The 23,053-nt window shown below is 39.0% G+C and overlaps 1 protein-coding gene across 1 annotated transcript; it reads left to right on the top strand.

The window, feature by feature from the left end:
* Window positions 1–2,329: 2,329 nt before the first annotated feature.
* On the top strand, window positions 2,330–21,622 carry LOC102212482 (collagen alpha-1(VIII) chain-like). The gene is made up of 3 exons (XM_005749442.2): window positions 2,330–2,387; window positions 17,094–17,352; window positions 19,523–21,622. Exons 2-3 carry the CDS (start codon window positions 17,097–17,099, stop codon window positions 21,472–21,474), a joined length of 2,208 nt encoding a protein of 735 aa, XP_005749499.1. The 5' UTR covers window positions 2,330–2,387; window positions 17,094–17,096; the 3' UTR covers window positions 21,475–21,622.
* Window positions 21,623–23,053: the final 1,431 nt, after the last annotated feature.

Raw genomic sequence — 23,053 nt, 5'->3', positions numbered from 1 at the left:
AGCATCTTTTCAGGGAAACAGTGGGATTGTTTGACACGGATATGCTTCGGGTTTTGAAAGTCATGTCCACTGGAAAGCATTAATCCTATTTCCCAAGTTTTCAGAGAAACAAGAAGAATGGAGCAGATACAAATCACAGCTCCACTTGTTAGTATTATACATGACTAGGAGCTGACTAACCAAGATGAAAGGAGGTTGACCGAGGAACAGAAAAACAGCAAGTAATAAGAAACTTTGTCGGGGTTGTCTGAGCTTTTCATGTTGCTGGAGCGACTTGGCCTCGGGATCTAAGTGGCAGGCTAATGAACAGCAATTCTGCATGCAGACAGGTATGATGTCAGTATTTCCATGCAGCTGACTGCTTCTTGTTCTCTGGTGTGCTGGGAAAACCAATTTCTGCTGTTTGGTCTTTGAGTTGTGAAAAATGAAGATTAAGTTTATCTATCCAAACTTTCAAAAAATACACATTTTTTTCATAAATATGCCTGGACTTCATTTTTCTGTCCACATTAATTAGTAGTAAACAGTAAGTGAAGTCATGGCTACTTGCAAATTGCTGTAATGAGCACAAATTATTGCTGTGAGACTGAGACGCAAAAACGCTGACAGAGGGGGGAACGTAATTGTTATCTTTAAAAGCAACCCCTGCATGACAACAAAAGAACTAAAGAAGTAAAATGGTAACACAAACAAAAGCTCAAAGAATAATTCTCAGATTTGAAACAGCTGTTCAGAAGGTCCATGATCACCCCATGCCGTCTCTGTTTGGTGGACTTTGGACTAAAGCTAAACACTGTCAACTTTTCAATGTAAAAGCTGTGGAGAGGAGCTGCATGGGCGCCCGATGCAGGTCTGCACAGCCTTAGTTTAGCTCAACTTTGCTTGGCTCCTATTAGCACAAAAACTATATGGTTAAATGCATTGGCACTTTTGTCAGCGAATAAAAATGAGACGAAAATGTTCTGGAGAGATGAGATCCAATTAGAACTGATTAAACTGTGTAGAGAGGCAGTTTGAGTTTGGATCACTGATTGAGAAAAAGATTAGAGGAAAATATTAGAACATTATTTACATTTTTAAGAAAAGAAATTCGTACTCAGTAAGACATGAAACTAGTGATTAAGACATTGACTTCTCCAGGAAAAAGTTCACTGAGGTCATAGATTGAGGAAGCCAAAGGGCTGTTTTCCTATAAATCTCAATACAAGTGATCTTCCTTTTCAAATCATAAGAGTTGCCCCCTGCTGCCCGTAAGAAAGAATGTTATATACAATTTAGACAACCACAAGCTCTCTTTGTGAGAAAAAAGCACTCGCAATAACCGACTTACACTGTAACTGCTGTATTTTGCAAACTTTTGACACTTGATGAGACTTTGACAGCAGAACTCATTAAATTCTCTTACATTTAATAGAACATTTAAGCACAGATAAACACTGAACATCAACACAAACTCTTTTAAGCCACTGGTGTTGGCACCAACATTAATCCTCCACCTACAGGCTGGAATTTGGCTGAGTACAAAAGTAAGATGGTGACCACTGAGGATGAGAAGTATTCAGGCTTGCACACGCAACTTTTTCACAGTTACGATGCAAAATCATTCACCGTGTCATTATTTAGCTGTACTTATATGTATAAATGTCCTGAAATACACGTCAGGAGCACATAAGCATGGTATTTGCAGTAACTTAATTGTGAGCAAAGAATGCTAGTAGCTAGCATTTAGGTCAAATTTGTGATGTACCGCTGCTCAGTTATGAGTAGGAGTTTTATACTAATAGATCTGTTTGATTATTGCTTTTATTTTAAATAAGAAAACACAATTCCAATGTTAAGTAGCTTCATATCCTCTCTTATGTTGTCTCAAAAGTCCTTAAAAAGTAGAAATGTGAACAATTTGACCAGTTTCTAAATAGTCCTTTGTGGTAAGGTTGTTTTATCAACTACTGTGTGTGCACTTTGGTTGCCACAAAAACCTCCCCACTCAGCTAGAGCCTAACCTCAGCTAGCATTGGCTAACCAGAGTAAGACCCTGCCCTTAAATCTTTCTCCATGCAAAGAATGCACTGAGAGGTCCAAGTCAAACGAGAATCTTCCTCCTCGTGCAGCTGATTGGGTTTCTTCTTTCCCCTCACTTTGTTTCTGTGTATAATAACCTCTTAATGCTGCAAACATGGAGTTCCAGTAGTGGTTTCTCTCTCACACAGATCCTGTTTTCTTCCCCCCGTCTCTCCTCGTGCACAGATCCAGCTCCTCTGTGCTCTCAGCCTGTGCAGCTCCACCCACCTGTAGATAAAAGCCAAACCCTCACCAGTGCTGCTGTTCAGCGTCTGTCACAAACTCCTTAAAAGCTCAGTGATACCACAGCAGCAGCACACACAAAGGTAAGTGATGCATCATCAAGTCTTATAGTTAAATGTGTTCATTTTGATTTGGTTTTGCTTTGGCATGGTCGTCTGATTGCAAGGCAGAGATTGGATCATTTTTCTTTTTTGCCTTTTGGGATTGCACATGCAAAGGAACATGGAAACTGAGAAGCAAGTAAATGTATCATAAGACATCCTACTTCACAGCTGTGAAGAATGGGCTGAGATGTCTCCGCAGATCACATCTGACATTTTTCCCAATGCAGAGAAAGAGGGAGAAAGAAAAGAAAATCCAAAAGAGACACCTGGGAAGAATAACCTGGGCTTAAGCTTGTTAAAATAAATGCACAGTGCAGCGTCTCGGCAGGATTTAGCACCAGTTAGTGGAATGCCTTGACATTTTAGAAAGTTTAGGTGCATGTTTTTCAGGACAGGAAAAACATGCACTTTTTCCTCCTGTGTTTATGGATAAGAAGATTTAGGTGTTAAGAGCTTTTGAGCAGTAATCTGTCCCGCATAAATAAGAGGAAACAGGATTTAAGAAAAAAGTCTCCTCAGCAGAACACTGGTGCTGCGGGCTGGAGACGGAAATTTTTATGCTTCATTAAATTTTCTTTTAGAAAACCTCTTCTGCTTCTTCTTTGTCTTCTTCTTCTTCGTTGTCTTCTTCTTCACTGTCATGCAGAAGTGAAGGTTTTCAGAGTTTCATACTGCAAGCCAGACTTTAAAATAAATTTTCTGATGTGGTGGTTCAAAATGACACGATGCAAAGCGATCAGAGTTATTGTATCTTTATCCTCTCAGCATAGTTTAAGTACATTAAATCTCAATGTGCACCTGTCCGTAAAGTGTAAAGAAATCATGTGTCCATGTTATGATCATGTTAAATATGTCAAAGATGAAGTTGTTTGGGTTCATTCAAAAAATTTTACACTGCAAAAGTGGCATTAAAGCAGATTAATTTGGTGCCAGCAGAGCCGCACATGTAATGAGCTATACAGACTTGTGTGATGACTGAGGCGATAAGTTTTGTAAGTGGGAGATGTGAAATTCATGTACCATTCTTTAAAAGCAGCACCCGTATCTAGGGTTATATATTTATATTAATAAACTACAACTGTTAATATGGGTTTTGGTAATTTAATAAGCTGTGGATATAAAGAGGTCCAGACAGCTCACATCAAGATAAGATGATCAACCATTTTTCCTTAGCAATAACATGTCTGGACCTAACAGACATCCAAGAAGCTTGCATGTGTTTTTCATTGTTTTTCTAGGACTGCATTTGTTATGTTGTCAGAAGAGGAAATTTGTAATAAAGTTCAACTGAATCTGCAGATCAGTTTTAAGTTACTTAAAAAGTTTGGATTTTGAGAATGAGACTGTTTGAAGCGTCGCAAATGTGGTCAGTTTGGGTTTTTTTGGGAGGGTTAGTGTTTGCGTCCAAGGGCCAGGATGTCGCTGTATCTGCTCAAGTGAGCACTTGAGTTTTTTGGCCCCAGAAAAGCTTCGGCATTTAAAACTGTTACAACATGCTGCCAAATAGTAAAGAAAATGTATTTTGGTGGCTTTTTGATGAAGAGTCGCAACTCTTTGCTAAATGCTAAATCTGAAGCAGCTATTAGCGTAGTTTGGAAAAAAGACTGAAAACATATATTTAAAAAACCCTTTATATGTGTCTGTAAGCAACAATGTGTATGCAATGTGACAAAGTTCCTTTAAAAATTGCTGTAGTAAGATTTTAAAATATGAAGTTTTTTTTTTAATCTTTGAACATAACCAAGCTAGCTGCCCCCTCTTGTCTTTGTACTAAGCTAATGCTCTTGCTAGCTTTCATATTTACTTTACTCTCAGTGTTTGCATCAAACTTTCATCAAAAATCACAATATTTCCCAAAATGGTGAAATATTTCTGTAACCATTTCTTACAGTGAACAGAAATCAAGCTATTTATCAGCTATTTGGCTGTATTTTAGGTCAAATTATTCCACTATTTAAGGGATACTTCATCTTGTTTGCTAGGAGTATCTGTGAGCATGCTGTGATTTCACATATTTATTACTCTGTTAATGTCTCTTGACAGCTCTCCTCTCCGAGTCTGACTCCTTTGCAGTTCTCACCTACCAAACAGGAAGTATTTATGCAGCTCTGAGGGAATGTGCCTCTTGATCCCACAGCTGCAGCCTCTGTGATTTCAGGCCATGTGTCCAAATGGTCTCGTGCTACTGTGCAGAGTACTGCAGCCATAGAAATGTCTCAAATGATGAAATCAGGTTCACTTTATGGCAATCTTACAGTGTTAATCAAATACAGATACTGTTAATGGTTCCACATTAGCTGCTGTCCTGACACGCTTTACTTTCTTTCAAAGCCACAGGTGGTAGCTCTGTTTCAAAACACCACTTTGTAGTTCCAGCTTTAAATTTTGCAGATTTATTACAAAGTGACTCTTATCTAAACTCCTAAGTAGAAGGAGTCCTAGTTCTTATGATCCCTCATAAATAGTGTGCTGTGAAAACATCTGGAAGTAGGAAAAGGGAGGAACATATTTTTTCCATGAGTGGCATATTTTATGGTGTGACTGTATAACACATTAAGCTTCCCTTGGCTGTTGTCATGTCACCAGTACAGGCGATGTATGCATGTCACATCAAGCCGTAAATGCTCCCCAGCCCACTTTATGATTGCAGTAAAATTGATATGAGTGCATTCAATGATTGATCAACTGTAGAGGTAGAGGAAACCATCAAAATGAAATTGCTGGTGATAAAACCCAAATACAACCCAAAGCAACATATAATCACCACCCAGTCATTTTTAAATATTAGACTGCTCCCAACCTCCAAACTACAGCAATTACTACTCCTCTGGAAGGGATCATATACCGAATTGTGCTCGTGATTTTAATATCCTCAGTACTATATTGCAAAACCATTCATCTTAACATGTTGGAAACCTTCTGTGGTTTTTGACGTCAGTTTGAGGACAGAACTTGGCATGTTTGGGTCTTTACCAGCACATTTTCAGAGGTGTATTTAAGTAGAAACACCAATAAAACATAGTAAAAGTTATGAATTTACATTATGAAGGCTTGACAGAAATTAGAGTCTGATGTTCTTGCCATAAGCATGGCTTGAACATTAACAAGCATGTGAAAAAGAGTTTTTACAGTTCTCTATGCAGTAAACTTACTGCTTTTGTAGGAATTACAAAGGTAAGTATCTCAAAAATTGTTTGCTGGTCTGGAGCATTCCGTTTTTGTCAACTCAAAGACAGTCTTCTCAGCAAATTCACCCTAAGGTCAGACCACACAACTCTTAAAGAAACTACAACAAACACAAGAAATACAGACTCTACAGGCCTCAGTTAGCATGTTAAATGTTAAAGTTCATGATAACACGATTAGAAAAAAATTAAACAAGTGTGAATTGTTTAGTAGGGTTTCCAGGAGAAAGTGTCTTCTCTCTAAAAAAAACACTTCTGGTGTTGTAAACCTAATGGATGGAGATGTTTGGCATAATCCCTAATGCACAAAAGCAAACAAAGCATATCAACACGAACACTTAATATCAAACGCATCACAGTGGTGGCCAAGTGATGATTTGGGTTCGTTTTGCAGCCACAGGAATTCGGCACCTTGCAGTCATTAAGACGACGATGAACTTCTCTGTATGGACTTAAATGTGAGACCATCTGTCTTTGGACAGCTAAAGCTTAATCCAAATTCAGACATAAAAAAGGGCAATGATCCCAAGCACAGCAGCAAAATTATAACAGAATGGCTGATAAAAAAAAAAAAAACAATTAAGGTGTCACAATGGGTCGGTCAAAGTGCAGGCATGCTGTGGTAGAACCTTAAGAGAGCTGTGCATACATGAATGCTTCCAAATCTCAATATCCTGAACAAACTTTGTAAAAAAAAGAGGGGTCTAGAATTGGCCCACAATGATGTGACAGACTGTTTAAGTCAAAAAGAAAACTGTTACTTTATTACTTTATTTAGTTAGTTAGTTATTGCAACTAAAGGTGCTACAAGCTATAAAATCAGTGCGCAAGTAACCTTTTGCTTTTGTAGCCGTTTGATCCATTTTTTTAAGAGTCAGGCCTCTCCATGCTTTTACAAAAAAGAACAAAATGCATCTAAAGGGTTAAAATAATATATATGTCACGTCTATATTATTTTTAAGATTTTTATTGTTAAGTTGGGTTTTTTTTGTGAAATGTTATATTTGACCTCATTTGCTTTCCACAGTATTTAAATGAAAACATGTGTGAAGACACGAGGGGAAATCACCATTTGGTGCTATCAACTTTCCAACCACCTGTTTCGCGCATGTTTAAAATTTGCATTTTAAAAACAAAGCGAGTGGAAAAACTCCAGTTTTTTTTTCAAATATGCACTACATCTGGATGGAAAGTTTACTGTGGACATCTGAAATGTGACAGCTGAACTTCTGTTCTTCTACACTGGACGATATTTCCCACTGAAATAGTAAGTAGAAAAGCACAAACATTAGTGCTTGAGTAAATATAGTATCTGATTGGAAATTGGAAAAACAGAGGCAACACAGGGTGTGCTGTTCCCTGATTTGCTCATAACTGGAAATCTATTTATGCAGCTGCAGAATTCTCCAGTGGAGTCTGTGGTTTTAGCACAGTATTACTGATCAGATCTGATTATTAGCCAAACATTGTTATTGCTTTTAAAAATATTCTTTCACGGGTCCATTTTTAGCACCAGCTAAATACGAGGGAGACCAAGAAAGATTGCGCCAGAGACCGCACAAAGTTGAAGGGAAAAGTCTAAATCTGATGCAAGCATTTCTTTGTTGCTGTACCTATAAATCTTCCCTATTTAAATCAAATTCGATAAGATCCAAACATAAACGTTCTCATCCTTTCTTCTCATTGAATTTCATTTTCTTTAAACATGGAAACAACCTAAAGTGCCTCTTCGGTCTGGGTTGCTATTAGTTGCTGTCCACTGACATCAGATACTCTGTTTTGACAGAACTCAAAAGCTAATAGGAAAATAATTCTCCTCCCACTCCAGTTTTTGCCCTGAAATGAAAATTGTGGGCAGGCACTCTGTGACTTGTGGTTCCTACAACTGCAGGAGAGGGAAAAATATGTCAGTGAGATGGGTGATGAGGTCGGGTGGACTGCGTGGGTGTATGTGCAAGGCTTTTCAAAGGATAGAGTGAGCGGTGAGCAATTAAAAATGCATCCAGGTGCTACATCCATGCATTGTGGGATTTGAGGCTGTGTGTAGATGTGACATCAATGGCAAAAGCTGAAAGATATATATATAAGAAAGCAAAGTTAGCAAAGATGGAGAGATAGGAAGCTGAGCTGGGGAAGCATTCACACCCATTTTTCTTCATTTTTTAACTCACTGCTTAGGGGGGAAAGTTAATATTCTCACTATGAAGATGAGCAGGAAGAGGGAGAAATGATCAAAAAGTTACATGATGATTGAGCTGAGATGAATCAGCTGCTTAGAGTGAAAACAAAAGAGAAAAGCAGCACAGGCTTGGAGAATAACAAGGAGGAAAATGGGGATGATGATGATGCACAAAACTTAGTATAAATTATGATAAACAACAAAAATAAATCTTATTATTAAAAAGCAGCCTTTGCCAGGATATCTTTTCTTACCCCACTGGACTAATGGCCTGCATTTGTATAGCGCTTTTCTAGTCCCTAAGGACCCCAAAGCGCTTCACACTACATTCAGTCATTCACCCATTCACACACTGGTGATGGCAAGCTACATTGTAGCCACAGCCGCCCTGGGGCGCACTGACAGAGGCGAGGCTGCCGGACACTGGCGCCACCGGGCCCTCTGACCACCACCAGTAGGCAAACACGGGGTTAGTATCTTGCCCAAGGATATTTGGCATGCCGCCAGGAGGCAGCCTGGGATCAAACTACCAACCTTCAGATTAATGGCTGACCTGCTCTGCCACCTGAGCTACAGCCAGTATCCACCCTGTGAAAAAGGCAAGTAAACAAAATAGACTGTATTGATGAACTGAAAATCTGAGTAGTAATGTAGTTTGGCACCCTCTATTGAGCCACTTGCCTCACTACAGGTCCTGTCTGATAGATATAATTATTAGTAGAGCTGTTTTGACTTTATTTTCCTATCATGGTTTTGGATACAGTGAGTTAGTTGTTTTTGGCTTCAGGTGTGTGTTGTTGTCCTTGTCTGCAGAAACTCTAAGCATACCCACAGTGTGAGTACTCCAGACTGAGACTGTAGAGGTGGAGTGTTTTTCTTATAAAGGTTAGCATCAGCTCACATAAATTCATGCAGTGGGTCACACGTATACTCAGGTACATTCCCCAGATGTCGTCTTGGCGCTCGTGTTCCTGTCAGCTGATTGTTGCATTCCTTTGTGTTTGTGTGTAGGAGCTGAAAAGCGTTTCCACATTACACTGACAGAATTGTTACACACATTATTGTATGAGAATATTGTGTCTTACGAGGTCAGATGGGTTTGTTTTGACCGTCCAAAAGCGATGTTCATATTTTAGTGTGTTTTGACTCAGTCTATTTAAAAAAAAAAATGGTCAGTTGAAGAGAACAACATCTGTATTGTTCTTGGGTCTGCTGGAGCTCAGGTAGTGAAATCCCCATGGCTGGGTTGTTGAAATGAAATAAAGCATGATGCTGAAGCCTGAATCATGAGCCAGATCATTTCATGCTTTCTTTATGTTAACTTCAATTCAATTCAATTTTATTTATATAGCACCAAATCACAATAACAGTAGCCTGCCTCAAAGTGTTTTACATTGCATTGTAAAGACCCTACAATAATAGAGTCATACCCTAACAATTAGATGACTCCTTTGAGCAAGCACCTGGTGACAGTGGGAAGGAAAAACTCCCTTTTAACAGGAAGAAACCCCAGACAGAGCCAGTCTCGGGGAGGGGCAGCCATTTGCCGTGACCAGTTGGGGATGAAAAGAGGAAGACAGGACAAAAGACACATTCAACAATCCTAAATTCACTTTGACCTAGTCAAAGTTTCTATGGTGACCTGTCCAGATAAAAAGAGAGGAACCTTTGTGACACTAAGAGCTTCCTAACCCATCAGTATTACTGCATAGTACTTTCTTTACTTATGTTTAGTCATGCTCTTGGAAATGATGCACAGTGAAGTTTGGCATTGTTTTGCTGAAGATAGCAATGTCTTCCTAGAAATGTAAAAATATGTCTGGACTAATTTTCTCACGTGGCATCATGTGCACAATGCTTGAACGTTGTCCACCATATTGGACTATTGCTATTAGTGTACTCCCCAAATGGTTGGCAGTGATTTCCAGGGGTTGCTGGCTGTCAGGGGAAATCGAATGCAAACAAGGTGCACCACCAAGAACCTCATGGTGATTGCTTTGATTCCTAGCAGGTTGTAACGGTTGCCTATAGTTTTTCATGTTTGTAGTAAAGCTTGAAAAAGTATGATGCACCTTTTTTTAAAAAGGTGCAACGTTTAATTTGAAGGCAAGCAGTCTCCATTTCCAGTTTCTTTTGTGGTTTTCACTGTTTCACTATAGCTCGGAGTGTAGGCGGATGGTGCTTGCCATCATGTCCATCACTTCCAATCAAACTACAACTGCAACAAAATAAGCTAGCAACCAAAGCAACCAGAAGGAAGTTTTTGCCAACCAGTTGGAGAATTTCCTCTAGCAACAAGTTGCCAAGGGGTCACTGTTGTCTGTAAGCTTGCATACCTACACTAGGACTTCATTACTTTCCCTGCAATTGACATCAAGTTCTAGCAGCTACTCACAACCAATCAGGGAGTACTTATTGTTTTCCTAATGACTAGTGGTTGCCAGATGGTTGCAGACCAGTCTCTAGGCTTGTGTAATGGGGCCTTGTTCACTTCATTCCCTTGATCCTACATTGTGACCATGATTGCAATGCATCCAAAATGTTGGATAAGTTAACACCACACTGTCAGAGGATGTCTGGAAAACCTCAGTACATATTCCATTCATTTGCTTCCGCTTATCCTTTTCAGGGTCACGGGGGGCGCTGGAGCCTATCCCAGCTGTCATGGGGCGAGAGGCGGGGTACACCCTGGACAGGTCGCTAGTCTGTCGCAGGGCTCAGTACATATTGTTTAGCATTAATAGAGCTTAACACTTTATTTATAAATGTATAAATATTTGAAGTATCATGGTTGTACAAGGCATTCACAAGGTACTGATATCTGAACATGGACAGAAAAAAGCTCTGCCTAGTTGTTACCGCTTCACATTACTGTACTCCTCAACCATTTTAGGCTCGAGAGAAAAATTCCAATGGTTCCTGAAAGATGACAATTATTTTTTTAATCTTACAGCCAAAATGACAATATGTCCATTATGCCAGTATAAATCCTGCTCAGTTAGCTTCTGGATATTGTTTTGAAATTGTTTTAAAATTCTGAAGTTTTTCTCTTGCATTTGGATTTGTTCACTAACAATGGTCTCAGCCATTCAGCATTAATTTGTAGCCTTGACACTTGCACACAAAGGCTTCTCTGTCAATGATCAGTATGTATCATTGGTGTTGAAATTTCAAAAGTTTTCTTTATATCCTGCAGCACAGTTAGTTTCCCACTCTTATTGGAAAAGAAGGACCCTCTGTTTAAAGTACAAAAGCCAAGCCCGACCACAGGCAATTAAGACTGGCACCCGTGTCTATAAGCAATGACATGCCTCTGTTCCTCACCGTTTGTTTATCAAGCAATAGATTCCCCACATCTGGAATAAGTCAGGAGAGGAACCCAGAGGAGAAATGGAAATGTGATTATTTCCAAAGCCAATCTAGAGGTGATAAAAGACTGGTGGCTCATCACCAGGCAAAGCCAGCTGCGGTTGTATGTATTGGCAAAGAGGCTGAGAGGAACCAGGAGCCACAGTGGGCCGAGTAGTCTTTGTTGCATGAGATTGTCATCGAGTGCCGGGTGTGGAGGTGTCTGAAGAGATTTCATCAAAGCTGAGGTCATGCACAAGGGGAAAGTTTAAATCATAGAAGGGATTCTAAGTGGATTCTATTTGGTTGTTGTTGCAGAGAGGAAATATTTATTGTCAAGCTATTCGTTCAGGGACACAGCAAGACCATATTGTGTTGAAAAAAGATGTTTGAGAGTAATTGTTTTTCATCTGCAGCTTTTGTCAGGTTCACTGTGAAACATAATTGTGAATGCATAATGGTCATGCCTAGTTTCCTGACTAGACTAAACTCTGTCCAATAATTTTGTCAGAAACAATGATTGTGTCGCAAAAGTGTCATTATTAGAGCGTGTGCTTTTACTTTAAGCACCTCATAACTACATGCTTCTTGATAAAGAATTGCAAACCTTTCGTTGTGCCGGGAGAAGCTGTCCCTCTTAAATCTTAAAACGAAGGTGGAAAGCAAATACATGAGAATTTTACTGCAGCCGTTGTGATGGGAAAAGTGTAATAACCCAGAACAAAATGATTCAGGTTTCTTTATTTGTTGTGTTATAATGTTTGCCACGCAAGGTACTCAAGTATCAAAGCTAAACACATAGTGCAATGTCATTAGAATTCAATACTTATTGCAATTTAGTCTGTGGTCTAGACGCTCCAATTGCTTTCCCATTAAACCGTCTGTAAACCAAAAAATGACTGATGATATCGACCGTCTGTAAATAAAGGCTAGCTGTATAATTAAGGGCAGCTACCCTGACAGCGTGACACAATAAGTTAATAAGCTTCAATAAACTCTTCAACTGTATCACAGCACCACAACACTGGTGTAGAGTGGACCGTGCTTGCGTTTTGATTCGGATGTTTGTGTGCACTTGCCTGTATTGAATGTCAGTTGTGTTCATTTCCATAATTTGTTATACTATACTTGCCACTTGGAAAAGCCATTTTTAATCTCAATAATACCTTTTATCTGGATAAATAAATTATATATATTGTATAAAAGATCTGCCACAACATGTCCTACCAAATATTGTCTGTTGCCACCTCTTCAAAATTTGGCTAGACATGTGTATACTTTATACAAAACAGTCGTAGTGTGTATACAGATGTGCCTAAAAAGTGGCCGGCCAGTGACAGGTGTACTTACTGATATGGTCTGCTAAGTGTACCCAATAGTGTTTAGCCACAGGTGTACCCAATGGGGAGAATAGGAAGGAATTTTTATGATGTTTTTGCAACAAATTGTTAATTAACTGTTTGAAAACGGTAAAACCTAAACTAAAACTGCATAGAATCAGTCGCCTCACAGCTAATTTTTGCTCACTATGAGAAATGGTGTGGGGAGGCAATGCCAAGGAAGAAAAATAATAATAAAGAACTTAGCCGAGCATAACATGTACTTGGGTTGTTTGCTTTGCAGCAAACCAACCCGTTAAAACTGGGTATGTTTTTGTATGCTTTATGTCTCTGAGCCATGAAGAGTGGCATATCCTTGGAGGTCCTCTTTGTTATTTCCTTGCCAAACATGTGTTCCTTTTTTGTCTGCAGAGCAAATTCCCAGCGTGTGAAACCATGTTCTGCTTAGAAGCTCAATATTTGAGGATCAGTCTCCTGCTGGCTTTATAGCTGAAAAAGATTAAACAAGTGATTTTGCTCCAAGATTGAATGTTTGGAGATGCACGAAAAGCAAAAGATTGTCTCGCCTAAAATGTGACATTAAAACGCTGACATGACTGAAATTCAGTCAGTTGGCAAATCGTTTTTTATTGAAGCGGTCTGTTCTTTTTTTCTCTGGAAGAAATTCATTAAAAATGTAAAACAGCAGCTGAAACTCTGGAATTTTAATGACTATTTAAATTAAATGTTCCAACAGTGAGTTTTCAAATATTTTGTGCCTAAGGGTGGATTTATGGAACCATTGCATAGGTCTTTGAGTACACAGAGGAAAGGACTATGGGTATGCAACCAACACAGAACTGTTTGTGTGCAGTCCTCCAAAAACAGCCCAGTAGTGCACTGGTAGAAACATTTGCTCACGACAAGGAAGATGCATGAACAAATATAAAAAGGCATGCATAATGGCTGCAGTGGTCCCACTTTCACTGTATTTAACACTTTGTTCCACATTATGACCTACGTCTCTTTCCTCCATGAACCAGCTGCACAAATGTAACGGGTGCTTCCCCATGTTTTGACTCAGGTGGTTTCTCTAATTGGGGTGATATCTCTGTAACTTGTCATAGACCTTACCCATTGATTTCCATGTATTTACGTATATCTTTGCCCAAGTTAGCTTTAGCCAAACAACAGAGCATTTGGGTAACAAATATATGTGAGTGCACTGACATGAAAGAAACACAAAGTTTGAATGCTGAGGAAGTTTACTTAAATATTAACGATATCAGTTATCAGTTATTTATGCCATATGGGTTATTACCCATATGGCATAAATAACTGATAACTGATATCGGTCAGTGTTGATGGGTTACATTAGGGTAGTAGCAGCAGCAACTGCTTCATAGTAATGCTTTCCAACAGCTATACACACGGCACTTTCAGTTGTTCTTCAATTTTTTACTTCAGGTGTTGAATCTAAAAATTGCACCAAATATATAGAACCACCAACCAGTCTTCTAACAATCTTCCTTACAGGCTTTCCTATTACCTTGGTCTTCCTGTGACCACTATGAACTTTAAACATAAAGAAATAGTTAGATTAGGGGCAGTTTGCGTATATAGCTGTATTTTACTTTGTTAAATATTTGGGGTTCAAGCACAAACCATAAGTCTGAAAAAGTTTCATAAATTAGGTGTGTTTGTTGTTGCTTCCCTCTGAGGTTTAATCCACAAAAGGCAAAGAAATAATGAGTGAACTGATCCTCCACAAACAGGGGAGGCAAACAAACCTAAACAGACATTTTCATCCCAAATGTTTTGCTAGTTCTGACAGTTAGTTACAGTCAGTGATATTAAAGGCCATGTTCTTCTTTGAAAAACAAAAAGGTGATACAGAATTCATTACAATTTGTCATTCAGTTATGATCATATCAGTTCTGAAGCAAAAGTTCACTTCAGGAGTGGTTGTGAATCAGTGTTGCAGTGTTTAAGTGTGATCTTTTTTATTCTTAATGTTGTTGTTTTTTTAATTAACTTTCAGTTAACTGTGAGTTTTATGGCATTTAGGTTTTTCTCTGAACATTTCATTGTTGGTATTGTGCTTCAAACTATAACAGCTCTCATAAGAACAGACTCCACAGCTTCAAGCAGTCTGACCTATTTGACCGGACTAGAGTTTCACTCTTTCCTTTCAAAATTAATCTCTAGTCTATATGTGCTGTTTAATCACATATTTAAACTGGTTTTCTTGAAGCATTTAGATCCAAGACATCATAAATTACCAAATTCTGATAAGAATCAAACCCAGCTTCAGTAAGCTTTAGCTTTAGTACTTCCAGGCTACACTTGAGGTGTTCTTTTCACTGTTTACTCTCACTGTTATCCTTCGAAAAATCTGTGAACGCCTGAACTTAGAACCTCCAAATTTCTCCAAACTGACAGTTAAGCTTTTGACTGTCCAAACTGACAAGCAGTCCTCAAACAGTAACTCCCCCTTTTAAAGTTTTTTAATTAGCCTTTTACTTTACTTTATTTTTTATTTATATAGCACATTTAATAACAACAAAATGTTGACCAAAGTGCTGTACAAAGATAAAAATTACACAGTAACAAATGACATCAAAGATAAAAGATAAGAATGATCTCACCTTGGATAAGAGCCTCAATTTTAAAAAGGACCGCTGTACAACAGAGTTCATTTGTTTCTTAAAGGTAAACTTATTATCCAGTATAACCCCCAAATTTTTTGCATGCGGTTTAGCAAAAGGTACTAAACTGCGCAGGTCAAGATCTGGGGTACTGGAATTACAGCTTGGTCCAAAGATGATCACTTTTTTTTCCTTGTTAAGATTAAGAACATTTACGCCATTCAAGTCTTGACTTTATCGGGACACTGAAATGACAGAAACGAGACCTTAGAAATAGGTCTAAAATTTGCAAGGACAGAGGAATCAAGATTAGGTTTTTTGAGGTTTTTTTAGACTTTTAGGCACCAAACTGCAAAAGGTGCTGTGTTATGTGTGTTGGTATTTTGTAAGCACAGTAGTTTGAATGTTGAATGCACAATGTCAAAATCGTCTGAAGCACATCCAAGACTCTTTCTGTCTTTGAGTGCTTTTTAGTAGTTTTTTCAATTACTGGAGATCGACACTCACACAGACTCGAACTTGAACTCTAAAGACTTTACTGAAGACTTTTTACATGCTAAGCTATTATGTTGCCTCTTGGCTTATCTCAGGATCAAACTTATAACCTTGAAATATGTAGATATTGTTCAATAACATTATGAGGCTTTTAGAAAATGGTGGAGAGAAGATTCTGAAAGCTTCTGCTGGTAGTTTTCTCTAGCAGTTAATTATTTGATATTGAAATATGTATATAGTTAGATGAGAAGTGCAGTCACTTCACTGTAAGTGGGTCCTTGGTTTATGTCCACTAGTCAGCTGGGGCCTCTCTGTGTAGAGCTTGCCTGTTCCCCCTGTTCCTGTGTGGGTTCCCTCCCACAGTACAAAGATTCCAAACTGGCTGTAAGTGTGCATATCTGAATGGGTGTCCACATCTCAATGTTAACCATGCAGTAGATGGCAACCTGTGCAATAGCTACTGCAACATATTCAAATCAACCCTAACATCTCTAACATGCTGATTTTGCAGAGAAACTAGACACATAAGTATTTCCATTCTAAAAATAATCCCCTGGAAACATCCAGCCAACACAACTTAGCTTTCTTTTTAGAATAATTGCTCTAAAAAATGTAAGCAAGCCTTCAGTTATTGCAGCTTTCCAAAATGTTTGATCTCTTTGGTTCGGTTTCAGGACACACAAACACTGCAGCTGAGGAAAACATGCATTCACCCATCAGTGTTTATTTTCACACAGTGCTTTTGGCAGTGCTTAGCTGATCTCCTTAGCGCAGACATGTTTAAAGAATTAAAGATTATGTTCAAAACTGGCCACATCCCCTGTGGGGCCTCTTAATTATAATATGTATGTGTGAATCACTTCAAGGATGTGGGAGGCTTTTACACAGTGTTTCTGAAAAGATATCTAAGCTAGGTCACATATGTGCAGTGGAGGGTTTGGGTGATTTCTTTGGTTTGACAAGTGAATTTTGTAAGCACTTGAAAGCTGGCATTTGAATTCATCTATGTACCAGTATGGTTTAAGAGCATGGCCATAAACCATTAATAGGCTTAATTATTATTATTTTCTTCTCTAAATAATTAAATGCTGTTTGCACAGCATTTATCCCATTGATGAGTAGCACAAGACACCCTAAATGACCAAACTCTATTCACATTAATTAAGTAAATTACCTAGAAGTAAATAATACATTCATTATACAAATATATGTATCAATGTCAACCAATAAAGCTGTTTACTTGTGATACAAATTGTGAAGTTTATTTGCTTTTACAAAACAGCATTTTCTGTATTTTATGGGAAGATGTGTAGTGGTTTTGGAAACTAATTGATATTCATCTAAAGAATCAAGATACCTTCAAGATACCCTCAAGGATACCGCTAACGAGATATATAGATATGATATGAAGATAGATACGAAGATTTTTCATGTGTGTAGATGCTTTCATTTAATTTCACTGAAATCTTTATATCTGTCTTATAGTTCCACTTTTTGTTTCTCAATTGCAGAAAATGGTGGCTGTATCCCTCCATTCTTTCTATCTTCTCATCACAGTGTTACAGCTATGTTTACTATACCTTGCTCATGGTGGGGTGTATTATGGACATAAACAGCCACCCCAACAGCCCCAGCCATTGCCACAATATGATGCATATCCACAGCAACAGTTTCTGGAGAATGAGATGCCAATACTTCCTCAGTATGGACAAGAGTTTCCTCAACCGCCATTGCACATGGGTAAAGAGAGACCACTGACAGATGGCAAAGGTGAGTTCAATATGTTTGTGAAAAATTACTTTTAGCTCCTGCATCTTTTCTAATACCATAATTAATAAACTAACAACCTGCTGTAAAACAGATCAAATACGTCAATGGGTCCTTTTTACATATTTATCTATATATTCTTTTGGGTTTTTTTGCCTGTCCTGTTTGGCTCTTTTGCCACCAGAATTATTGTCTAAAGGCAAAGAAAGATGCCCAACGGATTTACTTTACCAAATCGACCAACCCAGCCTTGCCGTATTGGTCTATTTGATTCGCCTTTTGTTGTTTATTTTATTTTAACCTGCTAAATAAAGGACAGATTTGACTGGGGAAAAGAAAGGGGAGAAAGAAAGAGGGAAAGAAAAACAGAGGGGAAGAGGAATGGTGATAAAGGGCAAAAAAACAAAAACCAACAAAATAAGCAGACAAAAAATACATATATCAATCACCTGGATCACCTGTTGAGAAAGAAAAAAGAGAAAACAAGCAGAAAAAAAGAGAGCAATATAATAAACAACATCATTACGATGATCTATGGGAATATAACAGTAAATACTAAATATTAAAAATTATTGTGCAGCACGTAAGATCGACATCGACATATTTATCTGTATATTCCAACATATGACATGAACTAAATTCTTAGCTTTTTTGCATTGACTAACTAACACCTTTTTACTAAAAAGTGCCTTCAAATTCCATTATAAATACAGGGGAGATGGCGTAAAACTGACAAGATATTAACTTAAGTGCACTGCTACAATAAATTAATTATTTACATGGAGCGCTCCCTGGTTTTGAATTTTCTTTCTTTCTTTTTTTTTCTTGGTTTTCTTTGCTCCTGTGCTTTTGCGACTTACTTTACAATAGATTCATTATGTCTGTTTTCATTATTTCAACAGCACTGTAAATAATTATTTTAGTTCATTATTAGTTCATTTATTTATAATCAAATGACCTAATAAGGGGTCATCCATTTTCAGATGCAGTGAGTAGTAACTGTATTAAAATCTTTTTAGTTAACATCGATCACTAACTACTGATAACCAGTGTTGGGGAGTAACGGAATATGTATCGCCGTTACGTATTTAAAATACAAAATATGAGTAACTGTATTACGTTACAGTTACTGTTTAAAAAGGTGGTATTCAGAATACAGTTACTTTGTTGAAATAAAGGGATTACACGGCGTTCTTTTCCTGTTTCATATGTTAGGCTATCCCCTCTCTATTTTTGGTAATTCCACACCAGTGGAAACCCAAACAAAACACACATTAAGAGGCTCAAATGCCTGTGTCTCAATCTCGCGTCTCATAATGACGTGAAGAAATATTTTTTAAAATGATTTAATATGAAGGCAATAGGCCAGAGTATTAAAGGCATAGCCCTAAAGAATGTAGCCTCATGGGCAGTGTAGTCTGTGCTGCAGGGAGAATGGACTGCCATACCCGTTATGTGTCTGTGAGCGAGGGAGGGAGAAAAAGGTGAGTGGAAAAGTACGAGTTGTCACAGAGCAGAAACATCTAAACAGTTTCTGCTCTGTGAGCAGCCAAAAAGAGTGCCTGACGAGCTCAGTTGTAAGTACGTTATTAAGACTCCACTGTACACTGTGTTCGTGTTTTCCTCCAAAACAATAAGTTCCATTGGAGCAGCCTTTCAACGCCTCTCTGTCTCTCGCTAGCAAAGCTGACCCAGACAACAAAGTAAAGCTAGTTTTCGGCTACGAGCCCGACACGGAACCCGACATATTAGCCACAGGTCCCTTTACTATGGTTCAGAGCCACGGACCTGTTTTATATATGCACCGAATAGTTTTCTATACGAGATGACTGCAAAAAGTGCAGCCGTACCAAATGTCCACCCTACTGTTACTCATTTTATATTAAGATTTAAAAATCTAGTTGCTATTGGTATGGCGAGTAACCATAATAGTAATAGTAATGTCGCACAAAGCAATAGGACATTCATGTAGTTGTAAAAAAGCATGATAATATATTAAGTAATCCAAAGTATTCAGAATACGTTACTCTCATTGAGTAACGTAACGGAATATGTTACAAAATACATTTTGGGGCATGTATTCTGTAATCTTCCCAACACTGCTGATAACTGATCATGTCAGATCATTATTTAGTGGGTCAACACTTACCTCTTTTAGTATTTTCCTTGACAGGACAAACCTTTCCCAGAGGAGCTAAAGGTCCACGCCCTCCTGTTCCAGGGGTAAAAGGTCTCCCAAAGGGACTGCAAGGAATTCAAGGTCCCCCAGGGCCAACAGGACCACCAGGACCACAAGGCCCTCCTGGGCTTCCAGGACAGGGATTGCCAGGTTTACCAGGAAAGCCAGGCCCTCCTGGTCCTTCTGGCTACCCAGGAGTTGGAAAACCTGGTATGCCAGGATTGCCAGGAAAACCTGGAGGACCTGGATTACCAGGATCAAAAGGTGATCTCGGTCCTAATGGTGATGTAGGCGTAACTGGACCTCCTGGGCCTCCAGGACTTCCAGGTCCCTCAGGACTCCCTGGGATTCCAAAAGCAGGAGATCAGGGACTTCCAGGACAGCGAGGTCCTCTAGGGGAGCCTGGCCAAAAAGGTCTGCCTGGGCTTCCTGGTCCTCTAGGCCCCAAAGGAGACAAAGGACTTGGTATACCTGGTTTTCCAGGCTTGAAAGGGCCTGGTGGGCCACCAGGTCCACCTGGACAGGTGGGCATTGCTGGCATTGGTAAACCTGGTATGAATGGTCTTCCTGGACATCCAGGAATACCAGGAAAGCCTGGTTCTCCTGGAGAACCAGGACTGGCTGGGGCACCTGGTGAAAGAGGCCAACCAGGCGTACCAGGTGTACCAGGAATTGGAAAACCAGGAAAAGATGGTTTCAGTGGGCACCCGGGGGTATCTGGAGGGAAGGGGGAACCAGGTCTCCCTGGTTTACCAGGGAACCCAGGCTTGCCAGGTTATGGTAAACCAGGGTTTCCAGGACCTAAGGGTCATAAGGGACATGCTGGTCTTCCTGGAGCACCAGGTCCAAAAGGTGATAAAGGTCACCCAGGTCTCACAGGTGTCATTGGTCCCACTGGTTCAAGTGGAATACCTGGCCCACCAGGTCCAATAGGCCTTCCTGGTAGTCTTGGCTTCCCAGGATTAAAAGGAGATGATGGTGTCATAGGACCAAGAGGAAATCCAGGAATAAAGGGTCAGACAGGTCCTCCAGGGATTCCCGGACAGCCTGGTAGATCAGGAGAGGGTGGGCAACCAGGACCAAGAGGCTTACAAGGGTCCACTGGCCCAAAAGGAGAAGCTGGTGTTAGGGGTTTATCTGGTGCCCCTGGTGCTGCAGGATTAACAGGAACAAGAGGAGAAGGAGGACAGGCTGGAGAGAAAGGCCCCCAGGGACCACAAGGTATTCCAGGGCTTGCAGGACCAGGGGGCCCAATTGGACCCCCTGGGCTTCCTGGACGAAAAGGCGATGCAGGCTTAACAGGTAAACCTGGCTATCCTGGTGAGGGAGCCCCAGGACCCACAGGTCTTGTTGGTCCACAAGGTAACCCCGGTCCCAGTGGTCCTCCTGGATTTCCAGGGCAACCGGGACAACCTGGACCCCCTGGACCTCCTGGACAACCTGCTACATTTCCTGACCTTGGACAGATCCTTCCTATGACTGGCCCATACAGTGGCCAAAAACAAGGTTACAAGAACCCAAATGGAGGTGAGATTGGTGGAAATGGCCCTGAGCTGCCTGCATTCACAGCTAAACTCACAAATCCATTCCCCCCTGTGGGTTCCCCTGTCATCTTTGACAAACTCTTGCACAATGGCAATCAGGACTACAGTCCTCAGAATGGTGTTTTTACCTGTAGCATACCAGGGATCTACTACTTTTCTTACAACGTACACTGCAAAGGAAGTAATGTGTGGGTGGCACTGATGAAGAATAATGAGCCAGTTATGTACACTTATGATGAGTATAAAAAGGGATTGCTAGATCAGGCTTCAGGGAGTGCTGTACTCCCATTAAGAAAAGGAGACACTGTGCATATACAGCTACCATCGGAGCAGGCAGCAGGACTTTATGCTGGTCAGTATGTCCACTCCACATTTTCTGGATACCTACTGTACATTATGTAATAAAATATAAAAAAAAGGTGAGAATAATAGCACAGATCTGACCATAATGTAAATAAAACTACTTAAGTCACAAGGTACAATGTAGGTCAAGTTAAACGGGTTACATCGAGAATTGGGAAGATCTTCTTTAGTTCTTACTGTAGTTATTATTATTATTATTATTATTATTATTATTATTATTAGTATTATTATTATTATAACAACACTGTATGTACCACAACTCTATTTACTTACAAATAAATATCAGAAAGGGAAGTTATAAAACCATGGCCAAAATTTGTATATAAATGTTATGATAAATCACTTGGCTTTTAGCCATTCCATTGTCTTAATTACACATATATTATTATATTCATCTACAGAGAGTATATCATGGATTCTGATAACTCCTCATACAGTGCAGATTTACAGTATATCTTCTTTTTATTCACTTGACAGGACAGCAGTTTCTGTTCTACAATTATAAACCGCATACTGGGCATGTAAGAACCTATCACTTTATTTTTCTTAGTTATAAATTACAGTTGGGTTATGTATTAGGGTTCATCATGTAATTATTAAATTATTGTTAGACTTTTTTTGTTTTTTGTATTGTTGAGCTTTTTAATATGAAAAGATATTCATATGCATTTTACCACACTTATTCACTTAACAATAACATAACCATTGGCTATTTTATTAAATTTCACACCAGTCCACACAGTCCAAAACAGAACAGCAAAAAAATATACATGTTTGTTTTGTCCACAGTAGTTTGAATTTTCCCTTTGATGTCCTTAGTTTTTTGTTGTTTTTTTGTAATAAATATAAACTGAAAGGTATGTGTGAGTTTGTCAGTATTCTCTGTAATTTATTTGTCTGACTACTGATTACTTGGATTTGTCTTGTGTGTTGAACACTAAATAGAGAATTCATTCCAAAATGCAGGACACATAAAATAGCAGTACCCATTCATATGACTGTGCCACTTTTTTTCTTTGGTTGTTTGGGTGTTTTGGTTTTTTTTTTGTTTGTTTGTTTTTTCCAAACTGAGGATAAGCCATTTTGGTATGACATTCTTTAAAAGTACTTTTCCTAATATTCCTTTATTTTCAGACAAAAACTGTGCTGTAAATACGTGAATTTTGATCTTTGTTGTTTTTTCTTGGCAATATGATGGTTTAATAAAAAATTTAAAAAAATTTAAAAATAAATAAAATTTCGTCTTGACCTAATTTTTAAGATGATGTTTGTGCTTTGCAAAGCAAAAACATTGTGCTTTATAGATTCCTACACCAATAACAATCAACAAGAATGAAAAACATGTAGCCAAGACCTTAATCAACACAGCAAAATTGAACTGGACCATGTCTGGACTTGATTCTTTGTGGTATAGATTCAACAAAGTGCTGGAAACATTCCTCAGAGATTTTGGACCATATTGACATGGCAGCATCACACAATTGCCGCAGATATGTGAACTGCACATCCAAAATGTTAATCTCAAAATGTTCTGCCACATCTCGAAGATGCTCTACTGGATTGAGATCTGATGACTACTGTGAACTTATTAACATGCTCAAGAAACCAGTTTAAAGAT

This window comes from Pundamilia nyererei, unplaced genomic scaffold (assembly GCF_000239375.1).
Source record: "Pundamilia nyererei isolate P.nyererei 1_Seehausen unplaced genomic scaffold, PunNye1.0 scaffold00245, whole genome shotgun sequence".
Lineage (NCBI taxonomy): Eukaryota > Metazoa > Chordata > Actinopteri > Cichliformes > Cichlidae > Pundamilia > Pundamilia nyererei.
This window is presented reverse-complemented; position numbering and strand designations above follow the sequence as displayed.

Bases quoted from the DNA above. Each gene is read 5' to 3' on its own strand.
- LOC102212482 (XM_005749442.2), top strand. From the start codon at position 17,097: ATGGTGGCTGTATCCCTCCATTCTTTCTATCTTCTCATCACAGTGTTA. The intron at 17,353-19,522 runs GTGAGTTCAATA...TTTCCTTGACAG, and splicing joins ACCACTGACAGATGGCAAAG to GACAAACCTTTCCCAGAGGA.